The 17,253-nt window shown below is 46.7% G+C and overlaps 1 protein-coding gene across 1 annotated transcript in view; it reads right to left on the reverse strand.

The window, feature by feature from the left end:
* Nucleotides 1–1,602: 1,602 nt before the first annotated feature.
* The window catches only part of ZBTB10 (zinc finger and BTB domain containing 10), a 395,712-nt gene continuing 380,061 nt past the window's right edge, over nt 1,603–17,253 (reverse strand). Inside the window, exon 6 of the mRNA XM_078687110.1 lies at nt 1,603–4,987. Coding sequence (XP_078543236.1) covers nt 4,565–4,987 — 423 coding nt within the window. The 3' untranslated portion in view covers nt 1,603–4,564. The remainder of the gene's footprint in view (nt 4,988–17,253) is intronic.

A 17,253-nucleotide genomic window follows, 5' to 3' on the forward strand; every position in this document is an offset into this window, starting at 1 on the left:
GAATTTCTCCTCTTTAAGGGGAAACCACAAAAGGGAGGAAGTAGCCCCTTTGTACAATCCGTAGTAACCAATGGTCAAATGTTGTTTATTTCTAGTTGGGCAGGTGATGGCATATCCTCCCCCCACTGGACACTCGTTATAGTAAGAGGGTAAACTTGAAAGTTGTGGCTGCCGGGGGAGTGGTGGACTTGCCTGAACTCTGGCTACTCGTCCCACCTGGGGAACCCCGTCCTTAGCCATGAAAAGGTGCAGAAGCTTGCTGGCCATGGTGGCTGGGAGGGTTTTAATGAAGTTCAAAACCCATTTTGTGGCCATTAAAGGGGCAAATGGCGGACTGAAGGTGGTGAGGGGCTATAGAGAGGCACAAGGACTTGCCTTTAGTGCAGAGTCTGCCTTCTCTCCGAAGAGACAGGAGCCATCAAAGGGCATGTCTGTAAGTGATGCTTGGACATCCTTGGAAAAGCCAGTAGTTGTTAGGCACAGTGCAGAAGGACCACCGATGAAGAAATCGCTCTGCCCAGCAAGTTGGTCCTGTCAAGACCACAACAAGCCGACTTTGGGGCTCCACGAGGGCTCGGGCGTGGAGTGCCAACACTCTTTCATCTCATCCGAAGATTTGGACAGATGCGGAAGGGGAAGACTTCTTCAATTTCTTTTTGTGTGACTTACCTGACCACAACTTTGAACAGGACGTCCACTGTCGCATGTGGCTTGGCAAGCATTCCTCAGACCTTCCATGCAACCAAGATCTTGATAGTCACAGGGTTGTCCGACGTTGGGTGGCAAATTGCTTGAGGGAGCGCTCCCTGGGGCCCCTTGGGTGCATGTCGCGGCAATCCCGCCGACCTTCGGGTCATGGTCTTCTCGCGGTACCATAGACAGATCGAGTGAGGGTCTCAAAAACGGACGACAGAACGTCGAAAAAACCCAGTCAAAAAGTGACTGAGGAAGAGCTCTTCACGGATCTGCGCTATCTCGTGCAGAAAGGAAAGAACTAACTTCAGCATGCCAAGGTGGCGCCTATATAGGTACCGTACATGTCATTTGCGGTGCGGATGATGCCGAACCGAATGCCACCTACCCACGCGCAGGAATACTGCTCAAAAACAGCTGGGTCCCGTCTGATGCCTGGGGATAATTTTAAGGTAAGTAATCTGCACCTAGAAGTCTACATCAGATACAAGTGTTGAAGTATGAGAGATGGGGTTCTTGAACATCTCAACAACTGATAGATTACGTTGATAAGCTAATGGCTACCTTTCCAATTAAAAAGTGGGATCATCTGTGCGTGAATGTACACAAAAGAAAGCAAAGCAAGCTGCAAGAGGATCAGAGATGATTGTTTAAGCTGCTTGTAGAGCCTGCAGTCTTAAAGCCAGATGTCTGTAACATTTACATGTTGCTGAGACAAAGGAACTGCAATGAGAAACTACTTGAAATAAAAATAACCTCACCTGAAAACTCTACAAACAGATCTCAAACCAAGCAGTCCGAGGGGCTTATGTATGCATATATAAATTCATAAACACTTTATAATCTGCCCCCATCCATGAAATCAAAGTTTAACCACCAAGGAGGAAAAAAGCAACAGAGGCAGGACCATTAAATTAGGCATGTGATGGCAGATGCATTTTTTATTTTATGACCTGAATCTTTCAGATCTAAAAATTAAGTAGAAACAGTTAAATATATTTGCTAGTTCTGAGCAATCTGTATAAAACAACCTGATTTTACTTTTCAAGTTTGAGAGGTTTGCATTTTATTCTCATTGCACGTAATCCCATTCCTGTGGGTATAATTAAATGCTGTTTTTATGTTTGAGATATAACAAACTGACTAGTAAGTTCAATAAGATCATACTGTAATAAATTGCATTTCTAAATACATTGCTAGCAAGACAATTTTCAAAAACTGCTATGGCAAGAACTCATTACTATCAGTCACCAAAATGTATCAACAGCATGATTATTTCACAGGTCAACTATTGGTTCACCAACAAGGGTCTCAAATATGTGAATATTGAAATAAAATGGAACATACACAATAGAAGTTCTGTGACTTTTACAGCTCGTCTAAATTGGTTTTGTAAAGAACAATTCAAAAGCAACCACCAAATAAAGTTGAAGCCATAGTTTGACAATTTTTTTGTGACTCTATTCAACCACCTTACATGTTGTAATATGAAACACGTGGCTTAGAACCATAAATAGCCATTACGAGGTAGTAGGCTGCAACGAAAACAGGCAAATAACTGAAAATGAATTGACATTAAGATAATAAATTATATTAATAATGTGTAAAGATTTATAAATTATACTTCTCAAGAACCTAAATTATTTTGCCCCTTAAAAACAACTCAAACAAAACCACAACAATTATGTAGTGTACCAAGTATATATTTAAATTTATCGTATGCAGCCTAACATCACATTTGGTCATAAATTACCAAATATACATAAATGATTTAAATATTAAAAGAAAATTTACTTATAGAGTAAGATACCTTGTGACAAGAGTAAAGAACAAAAGAAATTAAATGCAGGTCCAGTTTCTGAGTATTATGCGAGCAGATCCATCATAAAGAAGATTTGTGAATTTAATATATTATATATATATATATATATATAAATAGTCACTGCTCTATCAATCATAAGCAGTGTATTGGGATATATGGGGAGACAACTATTCAAAATGTGGTATCATACTTACATATTCACAAAGCAAAACATTATTGTTACATGTAAAGTAATTTTCTTTCATAGTATCGTTTCGCCAAACTCATTTGTACTTTGGACACCAACAGAATCGCACATCTCTCACCAGTCCTAAACTATAAAAAATGTGTATTTTCACTTTTATCATAAATAATTCAAACAACTGATCTTCTGTAATGTGCTTACACTCACACAGAGCCAATCAAGACCGCTAATATCAATAACTGTTTAACATCTTCAGCTTTATCATGCTGAAGCATCAGTGCCCCAAACATTAAGCCAACATTTCATTGAAATTTAAAGGGACACTACAAAAACCTTTGAATAAAGCATCAAGCATTAAATCTGTCTGCATAGTTTTCATACAGGTACTATAATTAAAATTTCCCCAGAAAATAGGCAAATATATTAGCTTTAGTCACACAAAGCTGCACATGATGACCCCTAACTTCCACACGATCTAAGCATGCACATTTTGTAAATGTTCTGCACCAGCACTACTGGACACAATGACAAGTGTTCTATGAACAAAATATTGAAATCTTACCGGGCTAGACAAAAGTGAATGAATATATATATATATATATATATATATATATATATATATATATATATATATATATATATATATATATATATATATATATATATGACTCACTTACAAATAAAAGGAAATACGCTACAAAAGACTTCGCAATTAGAAATACAGCAGTAAAGAAGGATTGGAAACAAATGTCATTGAAGAACAATGTTGCTACTAAATTAATAGATTTCAATAAAAACAAAGGTCAGTTAAGTTGAGATCTGAATGCAACTGAACTTATTTATCTCTGTAGCTGCAGAGGCAAACACTTTCATGAGTGGATGTGCATCAAAGAAATGTAAATCATATTTAGAGTACACTTTGGGCCAAATAATTTCTGTCTCGTGTGGAGGTACATTAATTAACAGTAAATGTGTAACTAAAAGAAATATAGTTAACACCTGCATAATCTAACATTTCTGAAATAAATAAATAAAAATATGAAATAGACATTTAAAAAGAAAAAGCCAATGGAAAATAATTATGTATATATATATATATATATCTCAAGACCACTTGAATCAACTAAAATTAGGAAGAGGAAAAAATAACTTGCACGTGCTAGTTACTCTATATAAACCTTATTTTGCCAATCGGGACAAAAAAAAGGCGTCAATTTAGACTAACAAAACATACAAATAAAGCTTATTTTTGTAATTCAACTAAACACGTCCCCTGGACCAAATGACATTAATAATATCAATCATATGTATTAAACCAAGCTTGTGTGTTCTAGAGGACAAAAATTTGTAGCATGAATCTGAATCTCATTTCTAGTCAGCTGAAAATTCACCAACTGGTACCTATTAAACCAAAGTTGCCCTATAAGGACAGCAACTGCGTAACTCTTTTTCTGTTGCATTTAATGCACTTTCATACCTTGATTAATTTGCTTTGTTAACTACTTTATAAAAATTTGTGAACAGCGATTACAGGAACATATAACATTGCAATACTAGTTACTAAGCTTTGATAGGCCCCAATTACCCTTATATTATAAATAATAAAAAATACAATTTATTTTACTCTTAGATAACTGATTGAACATGTGAGGACTATAATTCAACCTAAAGGTTGCAGCTGAACAGTCCTGTGCAAATAGAAAAAATTGGTAATCATTTTTTTTGCTATTAGGCTTAGAAACCCTACAATTTTCACAAGTTGACTACCCACCCAGCACTGTACCATAATTTATACGCCTTCAGTTCAAAAACAAAACTGTTATTCTGATGTCCCATCATTACTCAGAAGCAGTAATTCACTCCATTTAATCATTGATAGTCATAGAAACATCAGCAGACCGTTCCCATTGAGATGGGTCATTCGATTGTTCCCACTGAGATGGGTCAGTCGACTCTTCCCATTGAGAAGGGGCAATATGTCCTTCCCACTGAGATGGTTCATGTCGCTCCTCCCACTGTGAAGGCTCATTCTGGTCTTCAACTTCTTCTGCAAGGTCATCATCGGCATCTCCAGGTTCGACTGCATCATTTTCATCATAATCCTCATCCCTTGAAAAATCAGGATCTTGCACTTGGTCAACTCCATCTTGCATTCCAGGCTGAGATTTATCTACACAGTCTACACACACTCCATAGCGTCTAGATCCATGCCTTATTCCAACGCTGGCTGCCAACATAAATATCTTCTTACAAACCATACACTTATATTTTTTATCCTTTTTATGCACCTAAAACGAGAGATAATAAATATGTAAAACAGTAATAACTATCATTAAGAGAGATACTATATGTAAGAACAAACTGAAATTAGGCATTGTTTCTATGGAAAAACAGCTTAAATTGTAATTGATCATCAGAACTTGGAGCCTAAACTCCACTTTTACTAGAAAAAAGCAGCCTTCCCATTTATAGCATTTCTTTGATTTAATGGGATTTGTCTACACCATCTCATTTCTTTACTAATAGCTCTCAAATCACTTAAGCATTCTCAGGATTTACAGGAGTGCACAAACAACCAGGAGGTTTCTTGAGACATTTTAGTGGAGGTAAGGAGTAGTTTCTGTCCTGTAACTCCAGTTCTGTAGTAAAGGTATCTCTGTTATAGTCATAATCTAGTGAATAGTTCCGCTCATGTGCGTGGACCCCGGCAATCAAAAATAATCTCTTAAATTGTCAAAAAATTGCAGAACTGCAAAGACACTTAAGAGAAAATTTAAAGACAAATAATGCAGCCTATATCCACAGGCTACACTGTCCAGTACTTCAACTAGAAATTCCACCAAAAACACACACAAATAGCACAGCCTGCCCAGTTTCCTCCATAGAGAAACTTGCCTCTACCAGAAAAAGCATCTGGAATGATAGAGAGGAAGGCATGGACAGACAAGCCCCATAGGCTGCCATTATGTGGCTTAAATAGGATGCTGTGCCTTTAAGAGAACTTTCCAGAACTTCTCCCAGTATCCCAGAATGCACAGCAGGTCCCTCTTACTTTCAGTTCTTTTTGAAGGCGTAACACGCCAGACCTGTAGCATTCCTTACATGAATATCTCTCTCCACCGGGGAGGCGGGCGGGGGCTTATGACTATAACAGAGATACCCCTACTACAGAACTGGAGTTACAGGACAGAAACTACTCCTTCTGTAGTAGGGGGATCTCTGTGTATAGTCATAATCTAGTGAATAGAATGGCAAGCCCATCCCCACACCAAAGCGGCGGTGGAGAAAAGAGAAACAACACCACTACTGTGCAAACAGATTTCGCAGCGAAGCCTGCCCAACCTGAGCGTCTGCCCTGGCATCAGTGTTAAGACAGTAATGCTTAGCAAAGGTATGGACCGACTTCCAAGTGGCCGCCTTGCAGATTTCTGCAATTGGAACATTACGGAGCAAAGCAGTTGTGACAGCTTTGCCCCTGGTGGAATGAGCCTTAGGTTTACCCCCTAAGGTCTTATTAGCTTTTTGGTAACACAGCTGTATGCAGGACACAATCCACCTAGAGATAGACTGCTTAGAGGTCGCAAGACGCGTCCTGACCGATCCATAATTGATAAACAATTGGTCTGACCTACGAATATCTTTGGTCTTATCCAGATAAAATTTCAACACCCTCCTAACATCCAGGGGATGTAAAGACCTTTCCGCTGGAGATGAAGGATTCTGAAAAAATGTAGGCAAAGTTATGGTCTGGTTGAGATGAAAATCAGAAATAACCTTGGGAAGAAATTTAGGGTGAGTACGCATAACAACCTTAGCAGCATGAAATACAGTATAAGGTTCTTGGCAACACAACGCCTGAATTTCACTCACCCTGCGGGCCGATGTAATGGCCACGAGGAACGCCGCTTTCCAGGACAGGTGCTGCAACGAAGCCTTATGAATAGGTTCAAAAGGCTCCTTCATCAATCTGGACAGCACCACATTCAATTCCCATGAAGGCGAAGGAAGCCAGACAGGAGGGAACACTTTCTTCAAGCCTTCCAAAAAGTCTTTGATCACAGGGATCTGAAAGAAGGAAGTCTGTGAAGGGCATTTCCTGTAGGCAGTCAATGCAGCCAGATGAACCTTAATGGAATAGACATTAAGGCCAGACTGCGCCAGATGTAGAAGATATGGAAGGATGGCATCTTCCTTACATGTCGTTGGGTCATAGTTCTTGGACTTGCACCAGATACAAAACCTCTTCCACTTGTAAGCATAAGAAGTCCTAGTGGAAGGTCGCTTAGCCTCCTTCAGTATGTCCATGCAATCTTCTGGGAGATTAAGATGGCCATATTGCACTATCTCAGGAGCCATGCCGCCAAACTCAAAGACGAGAGGTTGGGATGCAACATCTGCCCCCGAACTTCGTGAGAAGGTCCGGCCCGCACGGCAGCCGCATGTGAGGAAGGAGAGACCGGTGAAGCAGGTCCGTGAACCACCACTGTCTGGGCCATTCCGGGGCAATCAGTATCATCCGCGCCCTGGACTGGGACAGCTTGATGAGAACCGTCGGAATCAGGGGAATGGGTGGAAAAGCGTACAGAAAGCTGTTCGACCAGTTGATCCATAACGCATTCCCCAGCGTCCCCGGCTGGTAGTACCTGGAGGCGAAGTCTCGGCATTTGCTGTTTTCGGCGGTGGCGAACAGATCTACGTCTGGAGTCCCCCACCTTGCGAAGATTTCTCCTAGTACTTCGTCGTTTATGACCCATTCGTGGTTTTCCTGAATCAGTCTGCTCAGTGCGTCTGCCTGAACATTCTGCACACATGGTAGATGGGTGACCGTTATCGTCAGTCCTCTGGCCAGAAGCCAGTGCCAGATCGTCTGCGCCTCCTGTGACAGGGTGCGCGATCTCAAGCCCCCCTGCTTGTTGAGGTAATACATCGTGGTCGTATTGTCCGTTTGCACAAGCAGAGAGTTGGTCTGGAAGGACGGAAGAAAGGCCTTCAGCGCCAAGTGAACAGCTCTGAGTTCCAGGAAATTGATGTGGTACGTGGACTCCGTCTGGGACCACGTCCCTTGAATCTGTAAGTCTCCAGAGTGCGCACCCCAGCCGTGGAGAGATGCATCCGTCACGATAGTCTGCGTGGGAATGTCCTTGTGGAAGGGAACCCCTCTCAGGAGATTCTCCGCCGAACACCACCACTTCAGAGACTGAAGAGACTGAAGAGCATGCAGAGACAGTCGTATCTTGTCGTCCCAAGATCCTCTCCTCTGATCCCACTGGTCCTCCAAGCACTACTGCAATGGTCTCATGTGCAGCCGTGCGTGAGGAGTGAGGAAGATACAAGAGGCCATCGATCCCAGTAGAGAAGACACCGTCCTCACTGTTGTAGATGGAGTGGTCATAAGAGCCTGAGCCTTCCAAAGGAGTGATAATCGTCGCTCCTCCGAAGGAGACACGCTTGCTGACAGCGTATTGATGGTGGCTCCCAAGTACTGTATGCACTGGACCGGAGTCGGGACAGACTTGGACATGTTGATGTGCAACCCCAGCTTGTTCAAGAGAACGCACGTCTTCTGGAAGTGCGCTTGAGCTTCCGAGAAGGAGGAGGCCTTGATCAACCAATCGTCGAGGTAAGGGTAGACACACACGTTGTTCTTCCTTAGGTGTGCGGCTACCACTGCCATGCACTTCGAGAATGTTCTGGGTGCAGACTTCAGCCCGAATGGCAGTACTGTGTACTGATAATGATTGGCGCCGACTTGGAATCGCAGGAACTTCCTGTGTTTGTGTGCAATGGGCACATGGAAGTATGCATCCTGTAGGTCTATGGCACACAGCCAGTCTCCCCGTTACAGCTGAGGATAAATCTGATGCAACGACAGCATGCAAAACTTTTCTCTGCGAATCCACTTGTTTGCTTGCCGCAAATCCAGAATGGGCCTGAACTCGTTCTTGTCCTTCTTGCGGACCAGAAAGAACCGGGAGTACAGACCTCTTCCCCTTTGAGACAGAGGTACATCTTCTATCGCCCTTTTCCTTAACAGGATATCGGCCTCCGCCTGGAGCTCGCGCAGCTGAAACTGCGAGCTGACCGGAGGGATTGATGGAGGCGGGCTGGTGAACCGAAGACTGTATCCATTGCAAACAATATTCAGCACCCACTTGTCCTGAGTAATTTTTCTCCACTCTGCCAGAAAAAATTGAACGCTTCCCCCCACCGGAGTGGGTAACGGATGTAGGGGTAGTAAGCGCTCAGGGCCTAGACCCGGCCGGGCCTTTAGTCGCTGTTGCCGACTGTTGGCCGCCTCTGACGCTTCTGGAATGGTCTTCGGAACGGTTGCTGTTGTTGCTGCTGCTGCTGTCCCGAAGACTGGCCACGCCCTCTGCCCTGTCCACCGAACCGTCTCTGGAACGGGCGGTACGACTTCTTGGTATCCTTGGGTTTTTCCAGACACACAGCCGTGAGCGTTTCGGCCTCCGCCTTCATGCGGGCCATTTCGTCATCCGCATGTTTTCCAAACAGGGTTTCGCCAGAGAATGGTAGATTGGCAACCCTTTGTTGTGCGTCAGGTTTTAGTGACGTGAGGCGGAGCCAGGCGTGTCTTCGCTGGTTAATCCCATGGCAGAAACCATGCGCCGCCAGCAGGGAAGAGTCGGCTGCAGCACTGATGACCTGATTCGCCACCAACATCCCCTCATTCAACACCTCTTGGAAATCTTCTCTCTTATCACGCAGCAGATGTTCTACAAACTGCTGGAGGGATTCCCAGAGGGCTCGGTCATACCGCCCCCAACAAGGCCGTGGCACTCGCAGCCTTCATGGAAGTCGCCGACGTCCCACAAACCTTTCTCCCAGACGAATCCAGCCACCTAGATTCCTTATCTGGCGGAACTGTGGATGACGGAGTGGTGGCATGCTGTTTACGAGCCGCCGTCACTATCACAGAGTCTAGAGGGGGTTCCACCCTTAAAAAAGCCGGATCCGAGTCTGGAGCCCGGTGTTTTTTCTGCAGTCTCAACCGCGTGGACGACCTGTTGCGCGACCGTTCCCTCCTCCTGGAGCGAGAGCACGATCTCCCAGTTCGTGGACGCTCCGCAGGCCTCTGTGGGGGCGTCTTCCTTGGTCTATCCTGGGGTAGTGGTTTTGGAGTCCCCTTAGGCGGTGTAGGGAGCGGAGGCAGTGACACCGACCTTGGTGGAGAAACAGGAGGTATCTCCGACCGAGGAGCAGGCCCACGTGGCGGAGGCGGTGGTGGTGGTTGCCCCGCGGGAGGAAGTGGTGGAAGAGGAGGATTGATGGGAGGATCCTCTCTAGGTAAAGGAGGCGGGGCGTCTTAGGCCGAGGTGGTGTATAAACCACCGAGTACACCGAGTCCGGTGACTTCTTCGGGGGAGGTGACTGCGAATCAGCCCCTCCAGTATGTGATCGCCGTCTCCGGCGTCCTCCACCAGACCCAGCGTGACTTCTGGCGCCAGAAATCCTTCTGCGCCGCTTAGGAGAGTTGGAAAGTCTCAGAGACGCCGATCTCTTTCTTTTCGACGTCGAGCGTCGCTTTTCCGGCGTCGAACACCGCCTCCGCGACGTAGAGCGCTTCTTCATCGACGCCGAACGCCACTTCCGCGACGTCGAACGTGCAGTCCTCGACAATGAGCGTCGACTCCTTCTCGCGCCGACCGCTTGTCCGAGGTCCTCGACGTCGAGGATCCCCTCGACGGCGACCGTCCGCTCGACGGCGACCGGCGGTGTCGCTTTGACGGCGAGCGCCGATGTCGGTCGGTCCTTCTTCGACGTCGATGCCTCGACGTCGACGACGAAGATGCCGTCGACGGTGATCTCAACGGAGGCCTACCCAGGCCTTTCGACGTCGAACTTCCACGCTGTCTTGACCCGGAGCCCCTGGGAGATGGGGAACACACCTTCGTCATCCCTCTCGACGTCGTCGTCGATGCAATTGACGTCGACGGAGACCGGGACCGTTTGCTGGGCTTCCTGCCTCTGGGGAGCCCCCCAGAGGCCTCAGCAGAGGCAGAGGGAGCCTTCCCAGCCTGCCCAGACCCACCTGCAGCCGTCTCTCCTCTCGGCCTTGAAGCCTAATCTTCAGCCTGTCCCTCAGGGTCCTTGATGAAAAGGTGTGACAGATGTCACATTCTTCAGGGACATGTGCTTCAGGGAGACAGAGTATGCAGACGTTGTGTGGATCAGTCTCGGCCTTCTTCCTTCCACATGCTGGGCACTTGTCGAAGAGAGCAGGCATTTTAGAGCCCTAAAAAGCCTGAACAAATACACAGGAGTGAAGGGAAACACCAAGTACACAAACTGAAAACACTTTTAAAGCCAAAAGTGCACAAAATTCCAATAAACCCTTGAAAAAGGGAGAGCTCAATGCACCAGGGTCCTGTTAGCAGGAGCCGGAAAAAAGAACTGAAAGTAAGAGGGACCTGCTGTGCATTCTGGGATACTGGGAGAAGTTCTGGAAAGTTCTCTTAAAGGCACAGTATCCTATTTAAGCCACATAATGGCAGCCTATGGGGCTTGTCTGTCCATGCCTTCCTCTCTACCATTCCAGAGGCTTTTTCTGGTAGAGGCGAGTTTCTCTATGGAGGAAACTGGGCAGGCTGTGCCATTTGTGTGTGTTTTTGGTGGAATTTCTAGTTGAAGTACTGGACAGTGTAGCCTGTGGATATAGGCTGCATTATTTGTCTTTAAATTTTCTCTTAAGTGTCTTTGCAGTTCTGCAATTTTCTGACAACTTAAGAGATTATTTTTGATTGCCGGGGTCCACGCACATGAGCGGGACTATTCACTAGATTATGACTATACACAGAGATCCCCTACTACAGAAAAATTCTCCTTCAAACATGGTCCCACTACAATCTAATCTCACAGTAAAAATTAAAGACAAGCATTGACATAGCCAGTAGGTCTCGCCTTTGGGACCTTATAAGTATTTAGCCATGCAACAGTTGATGTTGTTCCACCAAGGATATTGTGCTGCATAACTAAATACTTATGAGGTCTCAAATGCGAGACCTATTGGCTATGCCAATGCTCGTCTAGATCAGGTCACCCTTTCCATAGTGGAGTCCCCAGGTATCCTAAACACCACAATTGTAAACTATAGCAATTCGCCTTATAATATTCATGACATTCTTAACATACAGTATAGCAATTACGTTAAGCAAAACAAAAAAATAGAAAGTTCAGCATAATACATTCCAGTTTCAGCATGTTGATTTCCGTCCAGTTTCCAGTTGTGTGTTAGAATTTTTTTCCGCTCAACTCACGTTTTCAGTCTGAACGTCCGAATAATGCCATTTTGCCTACACCAGCCAGGACCATTAACCCCACAGTGGCAGTGTGAGAACAATAACACGCCTGCTTCTGCGCTTTACCCTTGCAGACTTCATCAGGAATGCGGCTAGGGAGCAGGAGCGGAGGAGCTTGGGTTGCCCTTCCGGTTGAGGACAAATTAAGAATCCCTTACTACCGCGCATGACAAGTCATGTCCAGGGCAGCAGCCCCGTAAGGTTAGACTAACAACTGGGTAATAATCACTATCTATAAAAGCAGCAATCTAGGTTTTTTTGCCCACATCGCTCACTGACACACAACACAAGGACTACCCCGGCTTCCTAAAACACGTTCGGAACTCAAGTTCAGTGCCCTCTGCTGCTCCCTGTCCTTCACGCTGGGTCCTCTCATTTTGCTCGGCCTCCGTTCCGCGCATGCGCTGAGGTTCTTCTGGTGACTCATGTTAATCCTAGTGTTATTTCCTTGCTGTTGTGTCCTCAGATCAGCGGGCGATAGACAGCTGAATTACTACTGCAACACCCAGCCCCACTATTTTTGCGCAACCCTTAGTGTTAGCCGCATACCCTAAAATTGAACTTCACAAATTAACCTCTTCGCCTGTTTTGGAAGAAACTCACACTTTTCCAGATTATTAATATCTAGATGTAGAATTGTAAATTAGTAGCAGAACAGTGTTCTCTGCTTCAAGCGCAAGCTGGCCTACTTGGGTATCTGCTCTAGTGTCCGAATCAAGACAGTAATGTCTGCTAAATGTATGGACGGACCTCCAAGTCGCCGCCTTACAAATCTCAGACATGGGCACATTATGGAGAAAAGCTGTAGTAGCTGCTTTCCCTCTCGTGGAATGTGCCTTGGGAGAAAACCCTAGAGTCTTCTGCGCCAATTGGTAGGCAAGCTTGATACACAAAACTATCCATCTTGAAATAGAACGTTTCGAGGATGCATAACCTGGTCTGATCGAACCATAGTTGACAAATAGTTGATTAGACTTACGTATAGCTTTGGACCTATCCAGATAGAACTTTAAAACCCTTTTCAGGTCCAAAGAATGCAAGGCCCTCTCAGCTGGAGTAGAGGGATTGGGAAAAAAAGGTGGGTATAGAGATGGTTTGGTTTATATGAAAATCTGACACCACCTTAGGTAGAAAGGAAGGGTGTGTCCTCAGTACCACTCTATTCAAATGGAACACAGTATAAGGCTCTTTGGAACAAAGAACTTGAATTTCGCTCACCCTACGAGCCGACGTGATTGCTACCAAAAAAGCAGCCTTCCAGGAAATATGCTGCAAAATTGCTTTGTGAATGGGTTCAAAAAGGGGACCCATTAATTTTGATAGCACCAGGTTCAGCTCCGAGGGGGAAGACGGAGGGCGCACTGGAGGGTAAACTTTTTTCAATCCCTGCAGGAAGTCCTTTACAGCTGGCAAATGGAAAAAAGAAGGTTGTGAAGGTGATCGACTATAAGCTGTTATAGCAGCTAAATGCACCTTAATAGAATTAAACTTCAACACTGCTTTAGCCAGATATAGGAAATAAGGAAGAATAACATCCTCCTGACCCCTAATAGGATGACGATCGTTCTGCATGTACCATATATAGAAGCGCTTCCATTTACATGCATAGGAATGTCTTGTGGAAGGACGTCTCGCTTCTTTCAAGATGGAAATGCAGTCCTGCGGCAGTCCTAGATGGCCGTATTGTATGACCTCAGGAGCCATACTGTCAAGCTCAGTGACGGAAGGTTGGGATGATGAATCCTCCCGTTCATCTTGGATAACAGGTCCGGCCTGCATGGCAGCCTCTTGTGAGGAGACAGTGATAGATGAAGCAGGTCCGTGTACCACCATTGCCTCGGACAGTCGGGGGCAATGAGGATCATCGTTGTGCACGAGTGTGTCAGCTTGCTCACCACCTTCGGGATCAGCGGAAGGGGTGGAAAGACGTACACAAATTCCCCTGACCAGTCTATCAAAAGGGCATTCCCTTTCGATCCTGGCCGGTAAAATCTTGAGGCGAAGTCTCGGCATTTGGTGTTTTCGTCGTCCGCGAAGAGGTCTATGGTGGGACGACCCCAAGACTGGAAGATGCCCTCGACTACCTCGTCGTTGAGAAACCAGCCTCCTCTGTCTTCAAAATGCCGGCTCAGAGCGTGCGCCCTCACATTCTGTTCTCCTGGGAGGTGGACTGCTGTGACTGACAACTTGCAAGCCAGAAGCCAATGCTAAATGCGTTGGGCTTCCAATGAAAGAGTCTGTGAGCGCGTTCCTCCCTGCTTGTTCAAGTAGTACATTGTGGTGGTGTTGTCCGTCTGTACTAACACTGATGATGTTTGAATCGAGGGTAGGAAAGCTTTGAGGGCTAGGTGGACTGCCCTCAACTCCAACATGTTGAAGTGGTAAGTGTGCTCTTTGGAAGACCACAGCCCTTGCATCTGGAGATGACCCATGTGTGCTCCCCAGCCTTGTAAGGAAGCATCCGTGATCAACGTTTGTGCAGGAGGAGGTTGATGGAACAGGACTCCAACCTGCATACTCTGCTGTTTTGACCAACACGGAATGGAGGCTCGAGCTGTTTCTGACAGAGAAATCTTGTCGTCCCAGCGATATGACTGTTGATTCCACTTGTCCTCCAGATCCTGCTGAAGAGGACGCATACGAAGTCTGGCATTCGGGACCAGGAAAATGCAGGACGCCATCGACCCTAGCAGGGAGGCAATTCTTCGCCCTTTCTGGACCTTGCTTTGAAGTGCCAGACAACACTTCTGAGCTATGGAACACTGTCTCTCCTCCGAAGGAAACACTTTTCCTACCCCGGAGTCTAGCAGAGCCCCATGGAAGTGAATCTTCTGCGTAGGCTGTGAGATTGACTTGTTGATATTGACATGCAGTCCCAACCTGTGGCAGAGGTCGATGCAGCTCAGGAACTTATTTCTTTCACTGTCTGGGGAAGGACCTTTCAACAGCCAGTCGTCCAGGTATGGGTACACGAAGACACCCCTGCAGCGTAGTTCGGCCGCTACCACAACGACACACTTTGTGAACACCCGGGGTGCTGACTGTAGGAGAGTGGGGTCTGCAATCCTATGGTCACCCCAGATTTTTGCTTTTTGCTTCACTGGTTTATGACTTTCCCTGGCTGTGGGCCTGCTAATCAGACCCACAGCCTAGCTGTTCTCTCTCTAAATTGACAACCATGTACCTTAGGTGCATTTACCAATTGGTACTGGGCCACCTTATCAGTCCCTGTACAGTATACCTTAGGTATCCAGGGCCTAGGTGTACCCAAGGCCTACCAGGGGCTGAAGCATGTATTATGCCACCCCTGGCTGGCCACCTAAAATAGACACAACTGGCTGCACGACAGCTGGGGCAAGGTGGTGTAATTACCCTTTGCTGTAGATATAGTATACCTATATCTAAACCTAAAATGGACACATATATTCCTATCAGTCACTCCTATGGAAGGCCTTATCAATCCTGAAGGCAGAGTGCTTGGAATTATGTGAGATGGTGCTCTGGCATGAGCTGAGCCCGTTTGCAGCTTGCAGAACCAAGTCCTTATAGCTGTTCCATGATAACGCTATACCATATACCCTTAAGTGCATTATAATCCTCGCGGTTAAATGCTAACTCTGGTATAACATTATCAAAACATGTTGAGTAAGGTGTCATACGAATTGGAATACTACCCCCTCGCCAATTCTGGCGACGGGGGTAGCATTCCACCCTTCTAGAGGGACACGGCATGTATGTAACTGAGAACCCCGGTTAAAGTTAACTCGAGCCTTGGCATCACAAAATGGATGCTGCCACCACAGACACAAGTCTGACCTCCTGCTGCTGGGTGTCCTTCCAGCGAGGGAGGCTTGGACAAAGGGTTTCCTGCCTTGGGAGGTGCTAGCACCACCCCAGACAGGATTTTGTGTATTGGGTAGGATAGGCCTGAAAGGAATGAGACATGCCCAGGGCACACAAGGTGTCCTGTGCATACACCGGTTCAAACCAGTTGCTGGGGCATCCCTGCCCAGCTCTGGCGAGAAACCGGACAAAGGATAGGGGGTGTAGCCACCCCCCTTCCTGGTCCCACCCAGGGGAGGGACCTAGTCAGTAGTGCAGCCCCCTTTAGCAGGATAAAGGTATGAGCTGGTCCCATTCCAAATTAGATTAATCCTGAACTACTCTACAAGAAGAAACTCTGGACTTCGACGTTCTGCTCCACAGAAGACTGAAGAAATCTCCCTTGTGGGCAAGGAGTGTCCACCCTGCACAAGCTGGCACCACCAAGCGTCCAGCGGCTTCCCTTTGTCGTCTTCCCTCGAGGATCCAGACTTCAGAGCCCGACGAGACCCGGATTCCCAGACCTCTCCGACCTCAACTCACATCTACAGCAAAGCTGAGACCTGTGGGTGCGAAGAGACACGTGGGACCGGCCATCTTGGAAGAAACTGCACTTCGCTTCCAGCACGACTCCCGAGGTAAACTCGACCAAGTGCTTTGGGGACTGAGAAGCCCCAGCACCGAGCAGCCCCAGCACCGAGCAGCCCCTGCACCGAAGATCAGCCCTCCAGCATCCACGAGATCTGCGTGGGGCCCTTCTGCTTGGTTGCTGCTCGACGCGTTGTCTGGTCACTTGCCGGCTGGCTAGTGGCCTCCTAGACGACGAACCTCTGAATCTTTGCTGCTGGTCTGGTTGCTCCGGACTGGCCCTTGCTCCCTTCCAAAAGAGGGGCACCCCGGACTCTCCTAGTCCGCCCCAGACGCTTTCTTCACTCACCGCGTGGGTTGCCTTTGCCAAGGCCTGTTGACGCCGATTCCGGATCCAACACCGCCGACAGCGAGAGCCTGCGTGGGACAGCTCGTGCCTCCATCCTGGTCGTCGAAGACACCTCCTGGTCCACGTGGCTGCGGAGTCAAGCGTCCACTCTTCACCTGATCGCGACGACGACATCTGGTTCCTTCCTGGTTCCACTCCAGTCACTGGCTAGTGACTTTGAACATTGTCCCCTCTGCTTTCAGGTCCTCTTCTTCACCGATCCACCCTTGGATCGCACCGGACATCTTCCTCCTGGTCGCTTGCAGCATCTTTCAGGCTCCATTGACTTCAACGCGAGAACCCGACAAACTTTGGCACCTATGCACCCGCAGCCCATGGGTGAGGTAACGAGAGCATTTCGGTGCTCAAGGGTAGTTTAACTGTCCTAGTGTCCAGTTCCACAGTCGTTGTTGTCCTAACTAGTCAGGATTGTCCGTAC

This window comes from Lissotriton helveticus, chromosome 4_1 (genome assembly GCF_964261635.1).
Source record: "Lissotriton helveticus chromosome 4_1, aLisHel1.1, whole genome shotgun sequence".
NCBI classification, from domain to species: domain Eukaryota; kingdom Metazoa; phylum Chordata; class Amphibia; order Caudata; family Salamandridae; genus Lissotriton; species Lissotriton helveticus.